Source organism: Rhinichthys klamathensis, unplaced genomic scaffold (assembly GCF_029890125.1).
Source record: "Rhinichthys klamathensis goyatoka isolate OS25496 unplaced genomic scaffold, OSU_Roscu_1.1 h1tg000009l_1, whole genome shotgun sequence".
NCBI classification, from domain to species: Eukaryota; Metazoa; Chordata; class Actinopteri; order Cypriniformes; family Leuciscidae; genus Rhinichthys; species Rhinichthys klamathensis.
In genome coordinates, this window is record NW_026606562.1 from 1,662,970 (window position 1) to 1,684,376 (window position 21,407).

At 38.8% G+C, this 21,407-nt stretch overlaps 2 protein-coding genes across 2 annotated transcripts; one reads left to right on the plus strand and one right to left on the minus strand.

Annotated features, from left to right (window-relative positions):
* Positions 1 to 2,647: 2,647 nt before the first annotated feature.
* On the minus strand, positions 2,648 to 6,718 carry dynlt2b (dynein light chain Tctex-type 2B). The gene is made up of 5 exons (XM_056260554.1): positions 6,546 to 6,718; positions 6,232 to 6,365; positions 3,539 to 3,608; positions 3,023 to 3,086; positions 2,648 to 2,943 (listed from the first exon to the last, which is right to left on the minus strand). The coding sequence occupies exons 1-5, from the start codon at positions 6,689 to 6,691 to the stop codon at positions 2,896 to 2,898; spliced, it is 462 nt and encodes a 153-aa protein (XP_056116529.1). The 5' UTR covers positions 6,692 to 6,718; the 3' UTR covers positions 2,648 to 2,895.
* Positions 6,719 to 7,759: 1,041 nt separating this feature from the next.
* LOC130093252 (uncharacterized) lies at positions 7,760 to 13,106 on the plus strand. The gene is made up of 5 exons (XM_056260550.1): positions 7,760 to 7,838; positions 9,944 to 10,264; positions 10,442 to 10,609; positions 11,903 to 11,946; positions 12,061 to 13,106. The coding sequence occupies exons 1-5, from the start codon at positions 7,775 to 7,777 to the stop codon at positions 12,277 to 12,279; spliced, it is 816 nt and encodes a 271-aa protein (XP_056116525.1). The 5' UTR covers positions 7,760 to 7,774; the 3' UTR covers positions 12,280 to 13,106.
* The last annotated feature ends 8,301 nt before the right edge of the window (positions 13,107 to 21,407 follow it).

Sequence of the window (21,407 nt, forward strand, 5' to 3'; positions counted from 1 at the left end):
AACAAAGTCCTGCACTTAACACAAATTGAAACTCATAGGCCTAGTTGGATGGGGGTTCGAAAATTTACTACTTCGTCAGATGACGTTTACTACTTTTTACTGGCCTTAATTTGGCATAATTTAATTTACTACCTTTTACCACCTTTTACAACCCCGCGGAAACCCTGGAATTAGTCCTGGTCACGTTAGCTGTTGTGCTAGCACAGGACTGTGAGATGGCAGGGTCAACCGAGCCTGACCATTCCTCCTCAGACGCAGCAATGGAGAGGCTATCGTGTTCTTCATCCGATCCGTCGCATGAGGGGAGGGGCGCTGGTCTGCCTCGGCAAACAGGACCGGAGAAGACTGTGAAAGAGAAAGCGAAGCACGCGGGGACGCGGCCGGCGTGGGCTCGCTAAACTCCATGTGTTCGAGCTGCCGTTGGTGGCGAAAAGCTTCGGTGAGGACTCAGAGACGAGAAGTGTCGCTAAAGGTGAGTAAATCTGGTATTTTGGCCGAAATTAGCAATATTTATAGGCTTAGGCCACGCCCATTAGGGTGCTCTGACGTACTCGGCGCCAAGTCAGTTGATTGGGTCGCGCGTTCAGAGGTGCTCGGCCATTGGATGTGCAGTTGCCGCAGCACAGCCAATGAGCGAGCTAGACACTCTGCTGCGTTTCACTGTGCAGCTGGACTGCGTTTTAAATGAAAGCTTCATTAGGCTTGTTTGAGATGCGCCTTGCCTCGCCTGAAATGTAGTCGAGAGTAGGCGGCTGCAGTGAGAGGAGGAGTGAAAAAAGCGCAGGCAAGCCGGACAGATCGCTCTGGATCTGACACCTGTGAGATCAAAGGCGGATATCGCGGGATTCACGGGATTCACACTCGTGCACGGTGTTGCTAATAAACTGGATGTATTTTAAGTTTTGTTGCTTGAATATGAAAATAAATATAATGAACAAGACACTCAAAGTACTTATTTAATTCCATTTTAAATAGGCCTATATGTTTATGAATCATTTTTTTTCTTTACAGATATGTGTTTTTATTTTTAATAAAAAATAAAAAAAATTACATCAAATAGATCGCACTGTCTGAGAGTTTGGGGATATCCACACATAATCTATACACATAAAACATGATATCAGAGTTTTAAAATCAAACATTTTAAAAGAGAACAATACATCACGGTTGTTTAAACCAATGAGCATTAAGCTGTGCCGTCAGCAAGTCGTTTCCCATCATGCTTTTGATCAGCGCAGTCGGTGGAGAGCAACTGCGCGCGACTGCAGAATCCGACACGTGCGCCTTGCGGTCGCGAGACTTTTTTGACTCACGTCAGCATGACATCAGAGCAAGGCGGACCGCACTCGGACACATTTCTAACCGGCATGCATCTCGCGCTGATCACCGGTGATCGGTTCTGCGCAGATTTTGCTCATCTCAAACAAGCCTAATATTTCGAGGAAAAGGAGTTTCCCCACTGCGTAATAGCTACGCAATACAAAGTGACCGTTCTCGAAAGGGAACCAGGATTTGTTGTCAGTCAGTTTCCTCTCTTACCAATTGTATCATACTCAAGTCATGCACTGCATCCGAATATGCCTAATTTTATACTGATTAATAGGCGAAGTATACAGTACACTATACAGTATGTAAGCCGAGAAGTATGTTCTGAATTCACAGTATTCATAATACAGAAGGCTAAAAGTTCCTGGGTGACCTAATACTTCTGCAAGATTCTGAAGTGTGCATCCGATGGACACTTTACAGCAATATACTATGCAACATCATTTTTAAGTCGCGAAGTAAGTTTCAAACCAAATGTAGTGCCTACCCTACAGTATGCAATTGTAGATGCAGTGTGTCTTCAGTCAATTATATGTATATTTGTATACAATAAATAAATAAATAAATGTCATCACATACAATTTCAATATTCGTAACTGATCATTGTCAATAATAACTATGAATTTATTAACTATTAAAAATTTGCCAATATGAAAAAAAGAGTTAAGAATCCTTCAATAAGAAACCATCTTGTCTAAAAAACATCCACTGGCAGGAATGCTGGCCTTTTTTAGTATGTTTCCGATATCTGACCTCTTAAATATATCTGCAATCTGAGTGTCCCCTCTCAGTGTTTGTAGTTTATTTCTCAGATCTGTTTGTATCTGTGTTTATTTTCACACCCGTGGGCTTTCTCTGCTAGTCCATCACTGTCAGTCCAACAATCACACTGACTGATTTTCAACCACACACACAACGGAAAAACAAAAAACCAATGAGCAATAGGCAAGGAAAAGCACACCAGTCTCTCATCACACAATTATATCTCATCAGCATGAGGCTGAAATAAAGAACTGACATCCCAATATTTAGAGAATGCTAAAGGATGCCTCTTTCCAATTTTCCAAATGGGTTGCCTGAAAAACTTACAGTAGCTTTCTTGACACGCATAATCACAAAATAAAACAGTAATCCTAGCAGGGTCAGAGGTCATTTAGGAATCCTTTCCACAAAGCGATCTCTTTTTTTTTATGTAATTCACCATTTCCAGCATTAAACTGGGTCATCTGACTCTTGTGACTTCCATAAACAATCAGTAGGGGGATCCTTTCACATTTAACCAATTTATGTAGTTATTTTTCATTAAGACGGCATTCAGGAATGGAATTATGTGTCTTTAATGCATAAGAAACAGACAGCATTGCATGTCAAAATCGATTGCTGTAATGTTTTCTAAGACAATAATAATATAATATGAATATTAACATTTTCGGCATATCATACAGAGAGGTATTCAGACAAACAAACATGAATGCGATTGATATTAAAAACTGAATGTGATGATTTAAATAAATATCACAAAATAATCCCTCTAGAAAATATTTGGTCCTCAGCACATCTTCCATGTCTTCAGTAATAATACACACCAAATGCAGCGGCCACACAGAACAAGCTGTCCTATTAGAAAAAGAAAGATAAACTAAGAGATTAAAAAAAAATCACATTTCAAAGTCAGTGAAAGTAATTCCTCACTTACGTTCATATATATATCTTGAGCACAGCTGTCAGTGTCTGCATCCCAGAAGCAGCGTGCACCCATCCTATCAAAACATATAGTGAAAAACATTGACCTTATGCTACAAACACTCGAATTAGTAAAAAAAATACTAGAATTCTATATACTATAATAATTATTATTTTTGAATGTGTAACTGACAACACTGCACTTTTTCCGTCGATGGTAATGGATGATCTATAAAGTAGTTTCAGATGCCCTGCGATATTGGTTTCATAACATGAGACCAAAGTGAGTCAGATTATACCTTGCTCGATGTGGGTGTCCTAGAAAGATCAGTGCACTCAGTAGAAACCTCATCTAAGTGGCAAACACCCCAAAGGTCACAGCTAAACATCTGAGGACATGTCTTGCACGTGATAATGTCTGTGGTTGTGGGTCTATGCCATAAGAAGAACGCAGAGCGAGTGCTCGGGTTTGCTAAAGACCATCCTGTTTTCACAATTCATTCATTTTCCTAGGAAGTATTACACTTACTTGACTCCCTCTCCACGCTGCTCTCCAACAACCACCTGCACAATGAGCTTGTATCTGTCAAAGCCCACATCTGAAAAGAGCACAAATATCATCACTCTATGCTTATAATATACTCAAAGTATCAAACTAATTCAACCAAAAACATACTTTAGCGAAATTTTAAAAAATTAGAAACAATATTTCCTCGTTCAATGTATTTAAATGTAATAGGCGTTGTAAATTGACTGATGGAATCCTATGGCAGTGGATATTTAGTTACTAAATGCACAAACTGTATGAACCTTTGAATGATTTATAATAGTCCTTTACGACTGTTGCTTGTCAGACTGTGCGATCATGATCCCGCTGTAAGCCACGTCACACTGTAGGATCTCAGTTTTTTCAATAATGTCAGACTACGACAGTCAAGATGCGTTAAAAATGGACGCACGGACGAAAACTCAATCCGTGACACTTTCAGTAAATGTGAGGATTGCAAATGTGGCTAGCAAAGAAAAACAATCTCTAATGTTAATATTGATCATGACTTTTCTTGAAAATAAAAATGCACAAAAAAAAAAGAAAACGTGTGTAGATGTCACACTAATTGCATCATCAGGTTCTGCGCTTCTATTGGTTTCTGATTTGATGGTTGTCGAAGGAGAAGCAACACTGCATGACTGTACCTCAAATCTTCTGAAACTGCCAGAATTTCATCAGAGGTCAAATCTGAAGGCAATGGCCATTAATCGGCTGTCGGCGAACATGTCAAACTAGCAATCAGACTACAGATTCTAGACCATAGGATCAGAGGAACCTTTTAGGCTAAAATCGTACAGTGTGAACCCGGCTTTAATCAGAGTAGACGCCATATTTCATTTTTCACAAATGAAAACAAGGCTATTTTTCAGGATAGAAGCACTGTTCGTACGCTGTAATGTTTTTAATGTTGCTGTCAACTGTGCAAACTCGGTAACGCTTTAGATTACAGCCCGGAAAGTACTGTGTAATTAAGAGGAATTTACAGTGTAACTTTCTGTAATTATAGTGTACCTATAAAGTACTTACATGTAAGTATAAGGGAACAATATGTAAAGTTTGGGGAATAAAGGGGTAACAACCAGGAGAATTAAAAAAATATTTATACTGTAAGTATTATAGAACTAAGGGGAACTTATTCTACTATTATGACACAACAATCTTACATTTGGGAGCAATTTAGCGAGAACATACACTGCGTACATTTTTGTAATAATTGTGTACCAATACATACTGTATAGGCTTTTTAAAAATGACAGGGTACATATCTATGCATTTATAATAAAAAAAAACATTTTATTTTTATTTATTTTTTTGACAGCAAAAGTGCAGATGTTTAAGTTTGGGCTAACATGTTTCAAGGCAAGAAAAGCTATGACTACTACAATTTTTTTTTAAATATACTGGGAAATATATCTGGTTTCATGTGGTTACAGGGTAAGTGGTGCTTGTATAATAAATAAAGGTTTCCGAGTCAGTGATATAAGATTGTGTGTATGCATTTTTATTTTACTTACCCTGTAACTACATGGAACATGAAACAAGAGTATCTTTCCCCAATATTTAAGCAAAAGTTGCAATAGTTTTCATTTTCTGTGCAGTTTTGTTAAAAAGATTACTTAAAAAATGCATATGTACCCTGTAATTTTTAAAAAGCCTATACAGTATGCATTGGTTCACCATTATTTCAAAAAGGTACGCAGAGTTCTCACTAAATTGCTACCAAATGTAAGATTGTTATATCTTAATAGTAGAATAATAACCCCTTAGTTCTATAATACTTACAGTATAAATATTTTTTTAATTCTCCTGGTTGTTACCCCTTTATTCCCCAAACTTTACATATTGTTCCCTTATACTTATATTATAAGTACGTTATAGGTACACTTTAATTACCGAAGGTTACGCTGTAAAATTGCTTTAATTACACAGTACTTTCCGGGCTGTAATCTAAAGCGTTACCGCAAACTCAATATTGGCATAGTTTGTTTTGTTTTTACAAAAAAAAAAAAAAAAATCCTGGTGCCAATTAAAACTCTGGAAAACAGGTATTGTGAAAATTGAAATAGTACAATAAATCTTTTAAACAAAACCTAGCTAACAGGGAACAGTCTCAAGAAGTGTGGCTAACATTTTGGCAAAGTTCTCTCAAAGTTATGAACAAACATTATTCCATTAACGTCAGTAGAATGTTTGTTCAGAGCGATCTGGTATTTAATAATGTTCACAAAACTTTAGCACAGAAACGTTAAGGTTGAACGTTTTTTTTTTTTTTTTTTTTAATGTTGCTATTTGTTTCAGAATGATCAGAGAACATTCAAAAGTAACGTTCCCAAAATGTTTGAAAAATGATAAAAAAAATATTTTATTTAATTTTTGGTGACGTTTTGAACGTTCAGTATGCAGAAATCTAACTTAATTGCAACGTTAGCGAAACGTTCATAGAATATATATTTTTGTTAACTGGGAACTGGGTATTGATTCATTTAATTCGTGAAAAAGATATGACGTCAACACGTTTTTAAACACAATAAACGCCTTTTTATAAAAAACGATTTCGTACCTGAGTAAAGTACATTTTCGCCCTAAATATTCCTCAATCACTGCAATGAAGTAAAGTTAATCTAGTATGTATCCCTGGCAGCAAGAACCCGACTAGTATCGGCGCTTCTTACCTTTCAGCTTGTTTTTAATAGAGTCTGCTAAAGATCTGGATAATGTGGGAACCTCGTCTGGATTATACTGCACTCCATACAGCTGTTCCCTGAGGATTTCTCTGATGCACTCCTTTGCCACCCCTGCCTTGAACCTACGACAGGAAAAACGAACGAAATAAGGTATTTGGATCAAGTTTAGCAAGTTAATACTCCATAAATGCGTTTTAGAGCTGTGCGTGTCCTGTTATAATTCATGTTAAGCTTAGCTAGATGCCATTTTAACCGGCTACGTTTAGTTTTAAGCGTTGAAAAGGAACAGCAGTTCATCTTACTTGTCTTTATAATTCGGTCTAATGAGATACGTGTTGGCTCCGGCATCCATGAGTGAAAAACCTCGAGCTACACCGTGTACGTTTGGTGTGCAACCGTACTTTCGCTTTACTGCTTTACCGTCGTTGTCATAACAACTCGGTTTCATCCGGGGAACGGTCTAACGTCATGACGTCACGAACATGAACGGGCGCGTTCGGTCTAAACCTAAACCATACGTCATGGCTGGAAACGTGCTCGGCGTGTTCGACAGAGGCATACATTCGCGTTGTCTTAAGTACGATTTCTGGAAAAACAAAACTAAATTCATTCATATTGAGTGTGGAAGACACAATAGCCTACATTAGTTAAACTCAATAAAAAACATACATTAGCTCTTAGGAAGGGTCAGATTTTTGGATGCCATGGACCATCAAATAATGTGAGGGACCCTCATCCTGAAATTTAAAAGGCTGCTATATGTTTTAATGTATAAACACATTACTGTGAAAAATACTGTGAAATATATTAAAAATATGTATAAAATAATATTTGGAAAATAATATTCAGTTTGTATTATGGTATTTTTATTTTAATCAAATGTATATTTCTTTAGCACGTGTTGTAGGCTATTACTTATTTATTTAAAACAAATTGTCGCTGTCGAGCGGAAACCTTGCTTCTCCAAAAATGCAACTTTTTAGAAAATTTACATAAAAACCCCAGTATTTTTTTTTAATAACTAAACTGTGCCGTCAAAGTTTTCCACCAACTTTAGGTTTGGGTTGTTTCAGGAAGTTTATGCATGAATACACTAGATATAGACACACACACACACACACACACACTTCCTCTGTGGGATAGTGAAACTCAAGGTGGTCTCTCGGTGGTCTTGTGGTGACATTGTGTGAGCAATGAGATGAAATGATTTGACAAAACTGTAGGACCCAAAATCACATCACAAATAGGTAACAGACCACATTTAAAAATCCTCTGCTTATTGGTACAATAACAATTTCTTTAGATTGGTTTAATTGCCTCATGCTATTGGTTTATAGAGAACTGAAAGTGAACAAAAGGCAGAGGGAAAAAAAAGCCTGAATGCGATGACAGTTCCTGTCTGTACCTCCCACTGAAACACGGAGGTTTTCTTATAAACAGAGTGTTAGTGCTAGCATATATCAGCAGAAACGGGAAGGCGTTTGCATCTCCGGTGGCTGCCTGTGTTCACTTGCTCTCTTCCATCTGCAGCATGAAGTGTGACCTCAAGAAGAAACTCTTACTTTTAGCATTCACGTTGTACTTGAGTCTTAACGGTGAGTAAAAGAGGTCACGATCATTTTTTGGGGGGGTTTGTTTTTCCTGTCTGTTGAGTTTCGCTGATTTGTACGGCATTTTCACTTCAGCTTTGCAAACGTGTTTCTTAGGCCTACATTAAGGCACTATATAAAACCAATGAAATTTGAACATTTTTGTACACTCAAGTTGGTGAAACACTGTAAATCTATTCATTTAATTGCATAAATATCATATATATATATATACAGTGATATACAGTACAAGCGTGCTTGTGCATGTTTTCTTTAAAATAAATGCCACTTGATTTGATATTTCACATTATACATCCGTTTAAGTGTTCAAATAATGTACTTTTTTGTCCACTGTAATTACACATAAATATGTTTTTATTGAAAGGTTTTGTAGTATTGTACAAAAAAAGAGAGAGAGAGACAACTGAAGTACCGAAAAATTTCCTTTGACTCATGGAAAATGTGAGAAACCAAACCAGAGATCTTCAAAACAACCTTTTGAAGAGCTTCAGACCTTTATCGTACCGTCATGTTGATAATGAGATAACTCTGCTTTATTTAACATGAAAAGAAACATCATGACACAGACTGTTTTTACTATGATGTAGGGGTAAAGGTATCATTTGACAACATTAAGTAGGCATTACATGAACTAACAATATGTTTTACAGCCTTTATTAACCTTTGCAAATGCAAATCTTCCCATTCATGTTAGTTCACAGCGTATTAACTAATGTTAACAGATAACTTTTGATCTTAAAAAATGTATTAGGAAATGTTGAGATCAACTTAGATTAATGAATGCTGTTGAAGTAGAGATGCTTGATTATGGCAAAAATCATAATCACGATTGTTTTGGTCAATATTGAAAAGGCGATTATTTTCACACGATTATTGGTGCACGATATGAGAAAAAACGTCTTATTTCACTATATGAGAATTTTTTAGTTATAAGTGAAATTTCAGTTAATGGTACTTCACTTAAAAAACGATTACAGGCTAACTGAGTGTAAAAGGTCGTCAAAACCGAAGACAGGTCAACAGTCAGCAATACAATAAGAACAAAGAAACTAATTACAAACAAAACAGCAAATACATAATACATTAATTTTTGTTCAGGAAGATGTACCAACAGTGGCATTCAGATAAGTAAATATCCTACAACAAAAATGTAATAAATCAAATGTAAAATAGCACTGCATTTGCTTACTGTGTAGTTAAATATTGATTAGGCCTTATTAAAGCTACTTAATTTATTTAGTCAAGATTAGTGAATGATTTTCCTTTGTCTTTTGTTGTGTGATTATCAGCAGGTTTATTAGGATGCTGTCACTTTAAGACCGAATGCACAAATGCGATATACTGTTACACTTAAGACACAACCGACTGTGTTTACGAGAACACTTGCCAAAACGGCACTTTGACTTTTTGTGTGTAGGCTATTTGACCGCTTAGGCGTGTATCCGAAGGCCACGTATACTTTGCATATAAGCGTTCGGCTCTCGTCTCGGTGCGCACACAGAATGAACAGTGTCTCTTTTGTGGCTTAATGTGCTTTTAATAACACGGTTTAATATCAGCAACAGTAGACTGCATTTTACAACACTCACTTATTTGGCTGATTTGGATGTTTCTGCGCTTCTTTTCATTTGGATGTAAAAGTCCAGGATTTTAGGGAGGAACGAAAGAGCACCCCGACAGCATCATAGTGTCGGCCCAGATTGAACTCATGTGTACCAGATGTGGGCCGGATCTGAGCCGACACTGTGTTGCTTTCTGGGCCGCTGTAAAGGAAAGGAATGTGCGCCGCGGAATACAAATAATTGTTTTACCTTGATTTTTTTCATAATCGTTGGAAGCCATAAAAAATTTGTAATGAAAAATCGATTACGAATAATTGCACAGCCCTATGTTGAAGTATTTGTCATTGTCAGATCATGATAACTAATGTAGTTAACTAATGAATGAAACCTTATTGTAAAGTTGTAAAAAATGTACATTTTGGCTCCAAAAAAAAAAGATTTATTGGTGATTGGGGTAAATCGTCCCAATGAGACCCTTCCATTAAGCAGTTAAACCTTTTAAAGTGACAGTGTGCTTTTTTATTTCAGTGGAATCAGCGCATAAAGTCAATGGGACATCGGAAGCAAACATCACGGTTGAATTCACTTTTCAAGATTCTGTTGTCAACAGTTTTCTCAATCTGTACAAAAATGAGAACAAGAAAGGAAGTTGTAGACAAACGTCCTCTTTTTGCTCAGAAAGATTTGTACTCAGTGATGTGGAAAACAGTACTGTCACACTACACATCACAAATCTCTCACTGGAAGATGAAGGACTGTATCATCTTGTGGTACTTGCTGATGGTCAAAACCCTCTTATAGAGAGCAACAAAATCTATATTGCAGTCAAATTATGGAATAAAACAACAGGTGGGTTTCCTCTTAAAACCTCAATTTTGTATTGTTTTTGTTCAGTGGAAAACTATAACTATAAAATATATATAACATTATGTGCTGTTGCCATTGGGTCTGCATTTTTAGATAATTGTAATGAAAGTTTTTATTAATAATAATTAGCCGTTTATAAAGAGGTGCTTTTTCTTTCAGAAAATGTACTCACACCTCCGCATGAAGGCGTAGTGACGAATCCTCCTAAACAGGAGACATCGGAACAAAAATCATTCATAATTTTCTTCTCTGCATCACTCTTAGTATTTATATGTATCTTTGTGGGCATATTGTGCTGGTTTTACAGGACCAATCCAAGAAAACCAGGTAATGTATGCTAGTATTATTATTTGATACAAATAGATTTATTTTATTATTCTATAAAACGGCTGCTTTAAGAGTTGGATGGGGTGATTTTAACAATTAAATGTTTGTAAGATTTCAAAGTTGGAACATCAGGCAATTAATGTTTTAATTGTGCCATCTAATGCTAAATTCATAACTTCTGGTGTGCATTTTAAAAGATTGGGGTCTGTTTTAGAAAGAAACTAATTCTTTTATTCCACATGGACACATTAAATTGATCAAAAGCGACAGTAAAGTTTTAATATTACACAAGATTTCTATTTCAAATAAATGCTGTTCTTTTGAACTTTCTATTTATCAAAGAATCCAGAAAACATAATCAGAAATGTTTCTTAAGCATCAAATCATCATATTAGCATGATTTCTGAAGGATCATGTGACACTGAAGACTGGAGCAATGATACTGAAAATTCAGCTTTGATCACAGGAATAAAATACATTTTACAATATATTAACATAGAAAACAGTTATTTTAAATTAAAATAATTATTTCACAATATTGCTATTTTCTTACTGTATTTTTACTGTTTTTGATCAAAAAAATACAGCCTTGGTGAAACTTATTTCTAAAACATTTTATAAAATCTTATCAGACTTTTGAATGGTATGTTGGGACATAATTAGCAATTGCGCTAATAAAAGCATTGATGATAACAGGGTTGAGGTTTTACAGATCGATATTTACAAGTCTTGTGCTCAAGGTCGTTAAATTAAATGATTGAATTGTTTTAAATGTTTTATTTGCTTTCAAAACCACAGTAACAGGGTTGACATTTTACAATCATCCATTACTGCCAAATATACAGTAACTTATCCAGAAAGAGTTCACCTCTGTTTTTATTTATTTATGGAATAGTTCATTACTTTAAGAGGGAAAATAAATATAGTAACAGATCAATTTAACACAACTTGGGGACACAGCTTCAAGTATTTTAAAACATTTTGAAAAAAATATTAAATTAAAATAAGTCAATTTGCAGATTTACTATATTAGCGAGAGATTTATAACACTGGGCCGGGGAAATGCTTAAACACCCTCATCCATAAAAGTCATTCAGCTTTTTTATGTTTAGGAAATGGTCTGTCTGTATTGACATTTGCTAAAGTTCACATCAGCTATTAATTACATAATTTTATTTAAGTGGCCATTTTGTAGCCCATTATAAGATCATGCAGTTAGATAGTTTGCTTGTGGAAATCTTATTAGCATATCAGTGCTAACTGTATGCTAATTGTAAATGCACGGCTTCTCAGACGCAGAAAACCCAGCAGTTCAGAACAACAGAACAACACAACAGGTATGATCATGACCTCTTTATCTCTCTAAGCTACTCAATAACATTTGGACACTAATTCCATTTCAGCTCTGTTTTCGTCACTTTTTGTGTTTAATGGCTTGGGCTTGTTTGCAGGGGCAGTGTGGGAGATCCGGTGCTGTGGTCGTCAGCTGTGTGGAGTATGGAGAGTTAGACTTTCAAAATAGACCTGAAAGAGATGACAGAGTAAAACCTGCCGAGGCGACATCAAAGGCCCAGGACGGAGTGGAATATGCTGCCATCATTTTCCCTCAGCAAAAACAGACACCGAGTGGGCGAATGAGAAATAAACAGCAAGTACCTGCCATTAAGTGATAGAGTAAAATCATAATCATATCACGCATTGTCCACTAAAGTTAAGTCTATTTTAACATTTGCTCATGTAAACCTAATATATACTATTTGGGAGAAAATCATGAACAGTTGAGGACTGTTATGATTTTTGATAATAATTATGATCACAAACTGCCACATCCTCTCATGTTAACTAGTTCAAACTGTTACTGTAAATGTGCCACAGAGTTTAACACTGAGTCATAGTGAGGTGCTAACCACAGAAGCCCCCATGAAGAAACCTGAGGTACTTGAATATTGTTGTTTAGTATAATGCTACACGGGCTCTGGAAAACGTGCCTGTGGTGACATTTCTGCAAAATGATATTACGCAGCTTCTTGCACGCTTCGTCACACTTTCAAGGTGAAATGTCTATTTAGTGGCACTGAAACCGTTCAGTTTTATCTGAAACAGAACGTGAATCTGGCAGTGTTTTATTACGTTGGTTGTTGAACATATCGCGGCAGTTCTGAAATAAAATATCCAGTAAGTGGCGCTAAATGTTAATGTGCTATCCCGTTTGAAAATAATGTACCTCCTACACTAAATCCTATACCTTAAACCTAACCGATAGTGTTAACATGAGATAAAAATGCATTTGCTGAAGCAACCAAGCGTCACACTTGCGACTGATGTTACAGACTGTGGTCTTTAGCGTTCTTGTTAGTGCGCCCACCTCCAATGCCAGAAACGTCGTTTCAAATCCCGATGGGAGCTGTGCGAGTAGAAACGGAGGGGTTACAATGGGGCCGTGACCTGGATGAGAGTGAGGTTTAGGGGGGTGAGTGTAACTGGAGCCAGCTAGTAAGAGCTGTGGGAGTAAACCAGGGGTTACATTGGTGCCCTGACCCAGATAGGACTGAGGTTTAGGGGGGTGAGTCTAACGGAGTCCAGCTAGTAAGAGCTGTGCGAGTAAACCAGGAGTTACATTGGTGCCGTGACCCGGATGGGAGTGAGATTTAGGGGGGTGAGTGTAACGGAGTCCAGCTAGTAAGAGCTGTGCGAGTAAACCAGGGGTTACATTGGTGCCCTGACCCAGATAGGACTAAGGTTTAGGGGGGTGAGTGTAACGGAGTCCAGCTAGTAAGAGCTGTGCGAGTAAACCAGGAGTTACATTGGTGCCGTGACCCGGATGGGAGTGAGGTTTAGGGGGGTGAGTGTAACGGAGTCCAGCTAGTAAGAGCTGTGTGAGTAAACCAGGGGTTACATTGGTGCCGTGACCCAGATAGGACTAAGGTTTAGGGGGGTGAGTGTAACGGAGTCCAGCTAGTAAGAGCTGTGCGAGTAAACCAGGGGTTACATTGGTGCCCTGACCCAGATAGGACTAAGGTTTAGGGGGGTGAGTGTAACGGAGTCCAGCTAGTAAGAGCTGTGCGAGTAAACCAGGGGTTACATTGGTGCCCTGACCCAGATAGGACTAAGGTTTAGGGGGGTGAGTGTAACGGAGTCCAGCTAGTAAGAGCTGTGTGAGTAAACCAGAAGTTACATTGGTGCCGTGACCCAGATGGGAGTGAGGTTTAGGGGGGTGAGTGTAACTGACGCCAGCTAGTAAATGCTGTGTGAGTAAACCAGGGGTTACATTGGTGCCGTGACCCAGATGGGACTGAGGTTTAGGGGGGTGAGTGTAACTGAGGCCAGCTAGTAAGAGCTGTGTGAGTAAACCAGGAGTTACATTGGTGCCGTGACCCAGATGGGAGTGCGGTTTAGGGGGGTGAGTGTAACTGAGGCCAGCTAGCAAGAGCTTTGCGAGTAAACCAGGGGTTACATTGGTGCCGTGACCCAGATGGGACTGAGGTATAGGGGGGTGAGTGTAACTGAGGCCAGCTAGTAAGAGCTGTGTGAGTAAACCAGAAGTTACATTGGTGCCGTGACCCAGATGGGAGTGAGGTTTAGGGGGTAAGTGTAACTGAGGCCAGCTAGCAAGAGCTGTGCGAGTAAACCAGGGGTTACATTGGTGCCGTGACCCAGATGGGACTGAGGTTTAGGGGGGTGAGTGTAACGGAGTCCAGCTAGTAAGAGCTGTGTGAGTAAACCAGGAGTTACATTGGTGCCGTGACCCAGATGGGAGTGAGGTTTAGGGGGGTGAGTGTAACTGAGGCCAGCTAGCAAGAGCTGTGGGAGTAAACCAGGGGTTACATTGGTGCCGTGACCCAGATGGGACTGAGGTTTAGGAGGGTGAGTGTAACTGAGGCCAGCTAGTAAGAGCTATGCGAGTAAACCAGGGGTTACATTGGTGCCGTGACCCAGATAGGACTGAGGTTTAGGGGGGTGAGTGTAACGGAGTCCAGCTAGTAAGAGCTGTGCGAGTAAACCAGGGGTTACATTGGTGCCATGACCCGGATGGGAGGAAGGTTTGGTTGGGTGAGTGTAACGGAGTTCAGCTAGTAAAGAGCTGTGCTAGTAAACCTCACTCCCCTGGCCTCAAGAGGTGCACTGGCGACAGACACTAGAGATTGCGGTCTTTAGTGTGCTTGTTAACCTCCAATGCCAGAAACACCGGTTCAAATCCCATTCAGAGCGGTGCGTTTAGAACAGGAAGGGTTATACTCGCTTCTACAAGTCTTTGAGCTTTTTTGTCGTGAGTTTCACGGGACTTGTACCCGGGCGCTTAGCATCAGTACCTTACCTGTACTAGTACCTGTCCCCGGTGAGCTACTGAGCAAGTTTACTGCCAGTTAACAGGGAACATTCTTAGGTTTCTGGCAAATGTTATTCCAGTAACTTAAATAGAACGTTTGCTCAAAGTTATCTGGTCTTTAATAATGTTCTCCAAATGTCAGCACAAAAACCTTATTTATGCATAGTTTGTTCTGAAGTCATGACATACTAAGTATTATTAGTAGAACTATGAAAATATGAATCAATAATCTGCCCCATAATCATTATTTGTGTCAACTGGAATAAAAGTTGTCTGTTTGACTTTGTGGTGTTTTACTGCCACTAGTGTTCATTTCAGCTGGAAACTGCAGTGAATTGTCTGTATTGGTACAGTTTTAAAGTGTAAAGTTGCTGCAAAAAATGTAGGTAGAGGCACGTTTTTACAAGGAGGCTATGTTGCAACCACAAGCATATTATTCCTCATACTTGCACCGTCTGTGGTAAACACAGGACTGATACCTCAAACTGTGGGGCTTATGAAGAGAGGTTTATGAGTTATTAAATTTATTGGAATAAGACTTACGATTTGATCAAAATGGCCAAAAAATCCCCAGGACTAGTTCATGAACTGAGTCATATCGAGACCTGGAAAGCATAGTGACTTGAGAGTGTGGTGCCAAGTTTTGCATTGACAAACATCACTCACATTTTCATCAGAAAACATGAAAATTAGTTATGATTTTGTTATACACCTGCTGTTATTTTCCTATGCGCTACTAAAATGCTTCTGTATATCCTAACACTATTCATGTTAATGTTATGTTTTATAGTTATGTAGTTATGTTAAAAATATAAGTGACTGTATTTAGTGTACTGTTATGTAAATTTAACATGCTGATTATTGCACTGTTTGTACTGTAAATATTGTACTTGAATGATTTCTGTAGTACATATGAATGTATTGCCACAAAGTATTTTCATAAGATTTGTAAAAATGCTAAAGGAGTTCAAAATATAGAAATTTTTACAAAGTCTGTCATTTCTGAATCCTGATTTAAGAACAAAAGAAAAACTGCAATTGCTCTTTACACAGTCCTGAACGCCTCAGAGCGTTTGCTTTTGTTTACTTCTGTCGGAAGGTTCACATAAGCATGGCCACGAAGATAACATCAGATGTGGCTGTGTGTGTTGGCAGTTGTGAGTAGGAGTGTTGGAGGAGTCATAAACTGCGTTTTAAACCGAGAGCTGGAGAAAAAGTAGACTTCTTTCTCTCTGAAATTTCTGCGAACAGCCAAACCTAACATTTCAAACCGCAAAACATGCAAACACCTTGAGAAGTATGACTCTAACCTGCATGTCGAACAGTTTCCAGCACCCACACGGGGCTTGTCCTGAATATCTAATGAGAAGAGGCCTATTAAAAAACTGTGGGCCGGTGCAAGTTTCACTTACTTTAAGTTTACAGCGAAATGTTTTCCTTTTAATCATTAAGATAACCACAGTAGTGCTGGTTAAGCAGTTATCGTAGCCTACTCATGAGGAACCCCTGTATCTCATTTTCCATTGATTGTGCTCACTGAGACAGTTACATCCTGTGACTGTCATTCAGGCAGGTCTATTTTACACAGTGATCATGGCCAAAATACACAGCAGTTTTACCGAAAAAACGCATTGATGATATCTATTGTGTTTTAAACAGTCAATCAAATGACCTTAAGCAATTTAAAAAGACAAAAAAATGTCCAAAACAAACTTTTAGCTCGAACTACAAAAACAAGTTTAAACAATTTATACTGCCAGTTTAGTTAAGTTACAGATTAATTGAATTATATATATACAGTATATACATATATTGGCATAAGTACAGACAATCTGCTGACAATCATAAACGAAAGCACGTGGTGTCACAGGCGGGGGTCTTCAGAGTGCACCTGAAAAGACGACAATAATGGACGACACTCGTCTAATCGTGGAGGTTGAGAAGCATAACATTATTTATGATCCACATAATGTGTTTTATAAAGACTTGCAGGCAAAGGAAAAAGCATGGGATGAAGTTGCAGTGGCTCTTGGTGCCAATGGTAAGTCATTTAAAAGTGTTTCTGACAACCTTTCCCTGGCCCACCAGCGAACAACTCAACTCAATATGGAAAGGTAAATAGAATAGTCAGATTAATATAGCACACATACGGTATAGACATCAATGATGTGCATGATTTTGTTGAATTTTTTACTTTTTTTCAAGAATTTGCTCATTCTATTATGTTTACAGACATTTATGAATTATGTTTATGATGGGTAATGTTTGTAAATTAGATGTGTATCAGATATTTCAACAATCTAAATGATTTCGTAAGGTTTTTTCTCTTTTGCAGAATGCTTTTTCATGGAGATGAGTGCTAATATGTAATAAATATGCAGATAATATATAATAATAAATATAATTCATCTATATTTATTTATGCAAAAAAATATACAAAATCTGTCAAAGTATACTTGACCACAACCTCAAAAGCCTTTACCCCGGTTCAGCTGCCAGTGTGAAAGCAAAACGGGCGTGTGCTGCTCCCGCTCACCATACACACTGCTAGCGCGTGCCGTGTGAAACCAGCGTTAGGATGCAAGGGGAAAATAAACGTGTGTATCCAATTCTAAAATTGACCGTTATTCCTTCTGTGGTGTAAGTTTTTGTAAATTCTTTCTTTCTCTGGAATGTAATGGTTGCTCTTCTGAAACGAGGCAGCCTCAATGACGAATGTGGCCTCAATGAGACCAAAGTCCCTTTAAAGCAGTGGTTCTCAACCTTTTTTCCTCCAAGGCCCCCTCCAATGCTCAAAGCAACCCGTCTGTCGCGTATGACGTCTGTCGGGAGCTAGTTATTTTAGTTTATAAAGTTTTGAATATGGATATTATTCTTTCACAAACGCATGGCTTCACTTCAGAAGGCCTTTATATTAACCCCCCGGAGTTGTATGGAAAATTTTAAAATCTCATCCTCTATTCACTGCCATTATAAAGCTGGGAATAGCCAGGACATTTTTTCTTATAACTCTGATAGTATTCGTCTGAAAGAAGAAAGTCATATATACACCTAGGAAAGGCTTGAGGGTGAGCAAATCATAGGGTCATTTTCATTTTTGGGTGAATTGTCATGTCTAGTTTTGAGTTTTGTTTCATGTTTTGGTTTTTGGTTCATGTTTCCTGTCTTGTCATGTGATTCCCTGGCCCTCATGTGATCCTGCCATGTGCTCCCCTTGTCAGGTGTCCTATGTTCTCATTAGGCTTGTAGGACTTCATGCGGCTCTGCGCAGACCAACCGGCGGCTGACTTGAAGCAGTGCATGTCGGTTAGAAATTTTGTCCGACTTAATACAGTGCCGGCGCCAGGTGCCTGTGACGTATGCCATCGAAGTATGCAAGAGCGATTCGAGAGTAGCCGGAGAACTCAAGAGCGGCTGCACGAGCTCTGATGACGACACAGCTGTTCCACGATTGGCTGGATTCACCACATGACAACGATCACGTGCGTTTCGTGTTTATTCTCACACCTTTAGTTCCACTAAAGCTCACAAATCAGTTTTTTATAACAGTAAACACTCTTCATGTAGACGCGATGTTATATTGTGTCATGTTTATCAAAATAAAATGTTGAACTTTATTCTTGTTCAAACAGACGCTGTGTGAAGCAGTACATAAAGTATTGAATGAAAATGTCTCTGAAACATCTGTGTATTTGGCAAAAATTGCATTTATTTCACTTCAGCTGTGGTAAAGTATGCAAACACCACGTGAGCGGTCACTACGGGAAGCAGAAAGTGTCCATCTTCACGTCTCACGTCTCCTGCCCGCAGCAACTCTCGCCGATCGGTTACATCCAGCCGCAGCCGATGTCCAACACACCTATCGGTTCTTTATGTTCACTGTGTTTCAGGTGTGAGTCATTAGTCCTTGTGTGTATTACGCCCTCATGTTTGCCATGTGTCAAGTATGTAACCTGTAACCTCTGTGGGTCCTGAGTGCCATGCCATGCCTTTGTTTGGGATTATTTGAACTGCATTTGGCTTCTCCAAGCTTGCCTCCAGTGGACCTCATTACAACTATCCCTGTAAAAGTACTAAATCTGCTCAATTATAAAGTAACATAAAAGAAAATATAACATTTGAAAATGTCTGAGAAAAGTACGATTTGCCATTTTATTGGCAAGGAAAGGCATTTACAGAGACTTTGGTGAGAAGCCTGCTGTTGTTGCTTGTGAATGATGGACTGGACTGCATTTTATATAGCGCTTTCACAGACCCAATGGCCACCAAAGCGCTTTACATTTTGCCTCACATTCACCCACTCATTCATAAACCGACGGCGGTGTCAGCCATGCAAGGCGCCATCCAGCTCGTCGGGCATTTTGCTCAAGGACACCTCGACACTTGGTCAGGTGGAACCGGGGATTGAACCACCAACCTTCTGGTTTGGAGACAACCTACATGAACCACTGAGCCACTGCCGCCCGCATGATGTGGTCAATGCGAGGAGGGATGTTTCACAGTGCAACGTGCATGTTATGCCCAAGGGTCAGTCTGGATCTGGGTTGAAATCATGGCGGAAAACCCACAAAGGTAGGTTGTGCTGAATTGCTACATCATGGGTACTCTTCAGCAATCTCACACCAGAATGTTTCCAATGGTATTTCACTGAAACGGGCTCTCAGAGTGCTGTCGGATGGTAAGTCTATGAGTTCTTCCAAAAGTTTAGATGGGGAGGTGACTGGAAGATTTTCCTCGATGTTTTCAGTAAAGAAGCTGCTTGATCCTCAGGAAAATAACTAACATTTCTTTGACATCTTTGAGAGGTGACACTGTAGTATGGGGTTTAATGGTTTAATCCAGCTTTCTCTCTGGTAGAAAGGCACTTGTGCGTCCAAACATGTCACAGTTTCCTGAAAGTGCACGGGATTTACATTGTTTTAGCTTTCTTTTGAAAGCCTCGAATCATTCATGCTGGATAACGCAGTTTGTGTTTGCACCCTGCATCACACGGTTCAGCTTGTTTTTTTCATTGAATATGTCTGCAAGGTAGCCAAGTAGTGCAAGACATTTTTTATCTTTAAAGAAATCAGCCAGCTCAGACCTCTTGTCTGCAAGGAAATCACAAAACTCCCCCCTTAGTTTAAAGACGCGTGTCAGCATTCGTCCTCGGGATAACCATCTCATCTCTGTGTGCATGAGCAGCGAGTGGTTTTCAGCAGCCATCTTTTCGCAGAAGGCTGTGAACAACCTGGAGTTTGTTGCTCTGGCTTTCACATAGTTAACAATCATTGTAGCCTGTTGTAGAACGTGAAGAGTAGGTTCCATATCTTTTGTAGCAAGAGCATCTCTGTGCAAATAACCATGTGTTGAGGCAACTCGCAACTTGCGATTGTAGTTGTGCGTTGCTCTTCATAAATCAAAAAGTCCTCATGAACTTCCTTTGTTTGCATTCATAGCAAACAAGCAGGTGTGACATTTTTGAGACGTCTGTTGACTCTTCTATCTGTATAGTGAAGACATTGCTGTGAAGATTCGCATTACACTGTTCTTTCATATCTTCGGACTAGGGTTGTAAAGGTATGGCGGTTTATCACGATATTGACATGTACGATTATCATATACTGAACATTTGCTTATCCATGGTTTGGGGAAAAAATTCAACCAGATCTCACCCGCGCATATGCAACTTCTTTCCACTTGACTGCTTAGACTCCACCCATACATGTGCAGTGGAGAAAATGTCTGAGACAGTATGGAGCATAGATATCCATAATAAAGGCTAGATGTCTTACGGCGTCTCTATCTCCATCACCGGCGGCCATCTTGTCACAGGCAAGCTTTCTGGCGGGCTCTGTGGTACCTGATGTAAGATGAGTGATCAGCACGAACACAAATACTCTTATCTCGTTGAAATCTTGACGGATTTACAAACGGTTTGGTTTCTTACAAACGTTATTAATGTGGCTATAATTCTGGATGATTATTTATTGATCCACTTATTATTCATAAGTGTGCAGTGTCATAACTACATCTTGTACGTTTATAACAAACCAAAGCGTTTGAAAATCGGTAGAAAATTTAGCAAGTTATGGTTATTTAAAAAGTACATGCACCATTAAAACACAATGTTACGAGTGAGCGAGCTGCCTGTGACAAGATGGCCGCCAGGTGCAGACGTCGACCTCCATTGGCCAGCAGCGCGGACGAGACATCTAGCCTTTATTATGGATATCTATGGTATGGAGGACCAAACCTGTATTATCATTTTTTTTAATCCATTTATCACATTTATTTATCCATTTATTACATTTATTCATTTTTAAATCATGGAGGTTTGGTCCTCCATAGACTTTACAATATAACGCATATGTCACGCAAAATGCGCAATTTGATAGATGGATGAATGAATATAAAATATAGTTGTGCAATAAATCAAATCGCTATATGAGTGTGTCTATTAATATACGGCGCAAAAAAACTGCTATAGGC

What these genes read in the sequence shown, in the direction of transcription:
- dynlt2b (XM_056260554.1), bottom strand. Translation starts at nt 6,691, where the DNA reads ATGAAACCGAGTTGTTATGACAACGACGGTAAAGCAGTAAAGCGAAAG. An exon ending in AGACCGAATTATAAAGACAA is followed by an intron (nt 6,366 to 6,545) that starts GTAAGATGAACT and finishes TTCCTGTCGTAG; the next exon opens with GTTCAAGGCAGGGGTGGCAA. An exon ending in CTCAAGATATATATATGAAC is followed by an intron (nt 2,944 to 3,022) that starts GTAAGTGAGGAA and finishes TTTTTCTAATAG; the next exon opens with GACAGCTTGTTCTGTGTGGC.
- LOC130093252 (XM_056260550.1), top strand. Translation starts at nt 7,775, where the DNA reads ATGAAGTGTGACCTCAAGAAGAAACTCTTACTTTTAGCATTCACGTTG. An exon ending in GTTGTACTTGAGTCTTAACG is followed by an intron (nt 7,839 to 9,943) that starts GTGAGTAAAAGA and finishes TTTTTATTTCAG; the next exon opens with TGGAATCAGCGCATAAAGTC. An exon ending in ACAACAGAACAACACAACAG is followed by an intron (nt 11,947 to 12,060) that starts GTATGATCATGA and finishes GCTTGTTTGCAG; the next exon opens with GGGCAGTGTGGGAGATCCGG.